Below are 6770 nucleotides of genomic sequence, written 5' to 3' on the forward strand. Positions count from 1 at the left end.
GCAAGGGCGTGAGCGCGGCGGAGAGCAAACTGGCCTCCCGGGGAGTGGGTGTGTGTGTGGGGTGTGTGTGTGTGTGTTAAAAAACAGGCGTGTTTGGGGTTTGCGTGAGGGTTTTGCGTCTAAAGGTTAACGGGGTAGGTACGCCGGGCGCGGTGGGCTGGGGCCGCGCCTCTTGGCCTTGCTGAAGCGGTGGACCCCACCGGGTTGCCCGGGAAGGGGTGTGATGCTGGCCTCCGCCAGTGCCGGGTGGAAGTGGGGACGTTTGTTCAAAAAAAAGTCTTTTAGAGACTTTGTGGGGTTTTTTTTCTCCTTTTTACCCCACATCTGCTGTGGTCTTACCTCCCGAGAAGGGTAAATAAATGGGAAAAATCCAAATATCACGTAGTTAATATGCCTTGCTGAATGTCACTGGTGAGTCACATGGCTTTTCGTGACGTGCAGCTCCTTTGTGCTGAAATTTAAACACTGGAAATAAATAATTTTAATAACTAGAGTTTGTTTGCCAGACTTCAAAATTATTTTCCTTGGAAGCTTGAAACTTCTGCCCTATTTTTGTCTGTGTTCCTCCTGTGTGAGAAAAGCTGAAAAGTATAGTTTGCTGGATCATTGCATGTATTCCTTGGTGTATTCTTCAGTGATTGTAGCTTAATATTGTTTCCACTGGAAACGACTTCCATCCCTCTGGTTCTTGCAGTGACTCAACTAAATTCTTAACAGTTAAGTTCTGTAGAATTTTCTTTTTTTTTATAAAATATCTACATAGGTCTCTTCAGCCTGCATGTCAGATATTGGCCTGATTTTCAACAGCAAAGAGCATTCACGAATCCCTCTGCATTCCCAGTGAAAAGCAAATCTTGTGTTTTTAATAATCAATTGGTATGCTGTATTTTGTGGCATGGACTGCAGTAAATTCCTGTAAGCCTGGCTCATGGAGTTAGTGAACCGAGATAACGATACACTTGCTTCTGATTGATAGGGTCTATTTCCTATGCAAACCAGCAAGAGTTTTACATTGTAGGATTGACTGTCAAAGTGGTATGTGTGATGAAAAAGGGGGGGGGGGGGAAGAGCAAAGGTTAACTTTTTTCCAGTTGATGTAAGTATGTATCTGAAAGAATATGTATTTCCTTGTGGGAAACTTCTGAACTAATAGCATGGAAGAAGGCATGCAGAGTTGCACAGGAGAACACTGGGTACAAAGATTGTAGGTCAGAGCTAAGGTAAAAAACCCCAAACCATTATTTAATGGGAAGGGGAGAAAACTTACCTACTGAACTCTCTCTCAGTTGGGGTTCATCTTTGCCTATCTAGATGGACTTGCCTTTTCTGCAGACTGGCTGACCTTCTGATGAATCATCTGGTTAAATGCAGGACTCGTGTTCTTGAGCTAATGTATCGCTATGGGAATTCTTTGTCCTTGATAAGAATAATGCATTTATTATGCTGGCTGCTTGAGAGTAATGATGTATTTGTTTTCTTGCACAAAGTTTACAAAGCCCAACCACTTAAAAGCAAGACATATATTCATGCCACTTAGAAACTTGAACCTGCTTTTTAACTACAGGTTTTCTTTGGGGAATTTTATTTATAATATTATAGTCGGTATCATTTGGGGTGATAATTGTTACACACTTGACACCAGTAGTCTTGGATTCAGCTAAAGCAGTTGCTGACACTTCTTGAAATGGCAAAGTCAGAAGAAATCGGAGTAGTACTTTTTAAAATTTTTCTTTGCTTGGGATAATTACACTTTTGTCAAAGTCAGAAAGCCTGTCTGAATCAGTTTGATTTGAATGAAATGTCAAAACTCATCCAGCTGTTTTTAGATTATTTTTTTCCACCCTGGCTCAGCAGAGATGTGCTGACAGTAGTGTCAGGAAGCTTATGGTATCAAGTTGTTTCTGTCATGTGGATCGAGGATTTCATTCTCTAGCTTTGTCAGCATAGCTTGCTTTGGTACTAATGGTGCCGCTGTTAGCTTCCTCACCCCTGAAAATGTAGATCTGTGTTTCTATCTCTTACTTTTCTTTCTCATTTATTCCTTGTGGTAGTAAATATACTGTTAAAAATGTATGGTGGTTATTATTTGGACAAACATTGCTGTTAAAACCAACATTCAAAATTGTGATGAGATCTCTTCTAACTTTGCCATGTCAACTCTCATGATAGATTAAGAATTAAACTTACCTTATTCCACCAAACAGTCCAGGGTTCCCAGGTGTTTTGTGCACAAAAACAGTGTTATACAAAGTCACTGGGCTGAATTCAGCCCCAGTGAAACACCAGTGATGCAGAGATGCAATTTTAGGAATGCTTGTACTAGAGCTTATTTTACAAGCCACAAAAGAATGCGCATCCACGTTTCGGTGAGTCCCCAGAATAGCTTAGCGAGTGTTTCCTCTGCCTTTTGGTGGATGGGAAGCCCTTGAACTTACAGGGTTGTTACTTCTTACGCATCAGATCTTCAAATCGTGCTGTGATACAAGAAGTACAATGTGGCAGTGTAAGGGTGTGGACACCTAAGTTACTCAGAGGTAAACTGTAATAAAACTTGCAGCATGTCAGCTGCTTCCAGTCCCATTTGGCCATGCTTTACCCTTCTTTATCTCTTTGTAAAAGTAAGGGGACGTATACCTCTACAAAAGAGAGAGGTGACACTGTACTTAATGTATTTATTCTGTGGTAGAATACACACAACTAAGTGTACACCCCTGGAATTTTATTTGCTACCTGTTTTGCCGTGTTTTATACTGTGTGATGGACATCTCTTAGTTATGAATTCAGCTAGATTAACATCAAAATATTAATCTTTGGCTCCAATATTGTATTTCCCACTGGTATCTCTGCAAGCCTGATGGTCGTGGCTGACTACATATTTACTCGGTAGTTCCTTCATTTCTGTTCTGTAGCACATCAAGACAGTGAGGCCCAGGTGTTGTACCCAGGTGCAATGCTGTCTTGCTTTAAATGCCTCAGGTGCTCAGGCATTAGGTGGGACACACCTGGGTCTAATTGACTTTAATCATTCAGTCCAATTCACAAGGTGTGGTATTTTGTTCAAAGGTTACACACCTTTGTATTAGGAAGTATATACCTCAGTCACCTCTGCCTTTGTGCTATTTGAATAATGTTAGTAGACATAGGAAGAAGAATTTGGCCATTCCTCTGGGAGTAATCTCTGGGCGGGCAGAAGCCCCAAGCAAAGGCCCTCCCTGCATGGGCAGGTCAACTCCATTGTGTTTGCAGTAGTAAGTCAGGCCACGTTTGGAATGTGCCAGCCTGCATTTCTGCCTGTGACCCCATGCTGTTGTGGTGCAGGGTGTAACAGCAGAAGCTACTGGAAAACAAAAAGTACATTATGGCAGAGTTTTTAATTGGGCAAGAGCAAAGAGAGCTAGAGCTACAGCTTCCACAGAAATCTGTGGGATGTCATGAATCCTGCTTTCTTGTGAATTTGTATTTGTGGATTTTTTTTTTCCTAGTTTCTAATAAGATGTCAGCTCAGTTGAAGCTTTTCTTGTCACTGGAGCAGCACTCAAAAGGTCAGAGAGCTGTGTGGGTTCCTCTCGCTAATGTAGGAGGTGTACTGCTGTGACCTTGTCCCAGTGGGGTGTATTCTCTCCAAGTTAGTTGAAAGTAGCCGAAGAATTAAAAAGTTATTCAGCAGAGGGGATGGAGAGAGATGATGAGTACACAGACACATGATGTGATTATAAAGCCTCGTTTCCATAGGAAACCAGGCTAATTATAACTGTGGTGCATCAAAAGTGAATCTACCCTATAATTCCTCAGTGGTCTATAACTTAATTCCTCCTTGGCTCAAGCAGATTTGATAGCTTTCACCTGTCCGTACCTGGGAACACCAACTGCAGTCATATGACTCTTATACCCTTATGCAAGAGGCCTGATTCAGAAAATCAAGGGCTTTCTGTCCTCAGCTTCATCTTTCTCCTAATTCCTCATGTGGGCAGGGAGAAAGCTGCCAGCTTGTACTACTTAGCTTGCCCCAAGATTCAGAATATTAAGGATGCGCTGGCCTTATTATACATAGGCAGTCTCGGGAATGTGAGCACACAGGGGATGTATGTGGGGTAAGTGCTGGATGCTGTGGGCAGGGAGACTGCAGGCAGGCACAGGGCACAGCTCCGGTAGGTCTGGTCACAAGGCAGGGATGAGGACATGTAGCACTCGGCATTTGCTAAAACTGGCCCTCGTTTCCACTTAGAAACCTAGGAGCTTCCTCCGATTCTTGTAGCGTGCTCTGTGCACGAATAGACCGCGCTACTGGAAGTCTATTTTTGTTGTCCTCTTGACATTATTCGTATAATATTTATGAAGGTTTATGAACATCACCTATAGAGCGTTGCTTTTCTAGTGGCCCATTCTGAGGTGGTATTTAATAATGAGCGGTCGGCCTGTGCCTGGTGTAATGATGAAGAGATTCCTTGAAAAGTGAACAAATCTCTCTTTTTAATAAAATCACTGCAGATAATGGCTATCATACTTTGTGAAACCAAGCAATTTTAAACTTGTGTTTTGCAAATACATTAGTCATAAAATACAAATTCTTTGATGTTATCCACTAAACCTTGAAAGCATACCCTGAATACACGGCCTTGCAAACTGATCCTCTTTCTTGCTCACATCAGCTAAATAACCAAAGGGTGTGCTGAGTTTTGGTGTATACATAGTACCACGAAGTACTCTTAACAGACTAAGGCCCAACTTGTAGAAAGTAATGTCTGCCTTATAAGGGATCATTAGGAGTACCTACACATGCTAAATAGCAGCTCGACTTTTCTGCAATAGATTCTTTGTATGTGAATCAGAACAGTCATAAAAAAGGATTTGCCTGAAAATTCTCACATGTACATCTTGAAGATATGAAGTCTCACTAAGCCAAAGACAGCAGCAGAATAGCAACCCACTTGCTTGTAATAACACAGAAATGATTCAACATATTTGTTTCAACATCCAGATAAATGTGGTGACGTGTTTTAGAGATGAAGTAAGTGTGCCATGTTCCCTTCCCTTCACCTGTGTTGCCAGTGTGGTTTATTTATGAATCTGAGAAGATTTCTAATCTTTTACATCCAAATGTTCCTTGACCTGGAATGCTGATACTTAAAATGATAGATTTAGGCCCAAAGTAAAGCCTATTTTTAAAAATTAACTTCAGTAGGCTTTTAGCAAATCGTGAGCACTGAAAATCTTTTTTTTTTTCTTTTTCTCCCCTGCTACAAATTGTGCAGGGATGTGTTAATGCTCAGCTTAAAAGAAAAAGAGTGAACAAACAAAACCTACCCCCAAAAACCAATAAAAAAACTGAGAAGAGATTAAACTTGTTGTGGGACTGTAACTGCATGACAATACATAAAGGCGCTCCATGACTATAATGATAAAGGCAAGGCTTTGGCCCTTCAATTATAACTGTAATTGTCCATTGCTATGATTTGCCCTTTAGTGTAAGGAAATATTTACATATAAATATGTTGTTAGTATGTCATGTCTTTGAAAGAACTTTACAGTCTATAGTTGAACTGTAATTAATTTTAATGACTAAGAAATATGTTGCTCATCACACATCAGCAAACAGATCACAGACAGCTGCAAATTAACAATTAAGAACTTCAGAAGAAGAATTCAAAGAGGCTGCCTCTCCAAATGCATTTTATTCATTTGTTTTGACTAGTCCTGATTATTTAAAATTCTTCTGTGGTAAAGAGACTTGGGAACATGTTGTGAAGTGTTAGAAAAAAGGATGCAAACCCTACAGTGTTTTACTGTTAAATCATACCCAAGAAGCAGGGTAGGATGACAGAATTTTTAAAAAGGGGTTTCCTGTTTGTAGATAACTAATGTTTCATTTTATGTCTGTATTTTTATAAATTCGTAGTTTAGGAAAGGCTGCAGCTGTATTATACTGGGAATGCAGTATTCAAAGAGGATTTACAATGACTGTCAGTTGTGAGATTTTACTGATTTTGTTAAGAAAAAATAAATAATATCCACTCCAAAGAAGAATAAATCTTGTAAAAATGGTTTGAAATTTGCACAAATCCTTAGACCTTTTTTGTAAGCAGAACTCAAGTATATGGTATGAAGATGCACTGCTTCTTGTGGTTGCAAAACTCAGGTACAAATAATAGACAATAAGGAATAAAGAGTTTGAAAACTACTTTAAAAATTTTAGAGGCATCTTCTCAAAATAAACTGTTATGATTGTGTCTTTATTGTTTCTTTCTGTAGGCTTTTCCAGCAAATGGAGTTACAGTTTTTGTGTACTGCAGCTCGGTGACAGTGTTCTTCACAGTAATAAAGGTGATCAGTTACCGTCTGCATCTTATGTTTGATAAAGGAGAAGTAATTCAACAAAAGATCTCAAGAAAAAATGGAAGGCAATGTAAAGATACAGAGGTCCCAAAAGGAAACACACTTCAGCCCTCAAATCGCAGGTAAGGTTTTCATTGCACGTTGCTGGTACCGTCTGTAAAACTGTCAAGTTTGCACCGTGGTCCTGCATAGTAGAAATGCCTGTTAACTGCAGGAAAACTCCTTGCAGTTTTTGGAGGAATGGCACTTTTAAAAACCTGCATAGTGCCTTTATTTTCAGCAGCTGCAGCATGCTCACGGTGAAGCAGGCAGAGCTGTGCCCGATTCCAAAGGTGGGGCAGCAGCCAGGCACAATGAAGGCAGTAGGAAGAGACTTGTCTGTGAGGTGCTAAAAAGATCCCGGAGAAAACCTAGAAGTTCTCTGGGGAAGCCTTAAG

At 40.4% G+C, this 6770-nt stretch overlaps 1 protein-coding gene across 1 annotated transcript in view; it reads left to right on the forward strand.

Annotated features, from left to right (window-relative positions):
* Nucleotides 1–2348: 2348 nt before the first annotated feature.
* PCNX2 (pecanex 2) overlaps nucleotides 2349–6770 on the forward strand; it is a 154805-nt gene continuing 150383 nt past the window's right edge. The window contains exons 1-2 of the mRNA XM_009644174.2: nucleotides 2349–2366; nucleotides 6250–6455. Coding sequence (XP_009642469.1) covers nucleotides 2349–2366; nucleotides 6250–6455 — 224 coding nt within the window. The remainder of the gene's footprint in view (nucleotides 2367–6249; nucleotides 6456–6770) is intronic.

Source organism: Egretta garzetta, unplaced genomic scaffold, assembly GCF_000687185.1.
Source record: "Egretta garzetta isolate BGI_Z169 unplaced genomic scaffold, ASM68718v1 scaffold118, whole genome shotgun sequence".
NCBI lineage: Eukaryota > Metazoa > Chordata > Aves > Pelecaniformes > Ardeidae > Egretta > Egretta garzetta.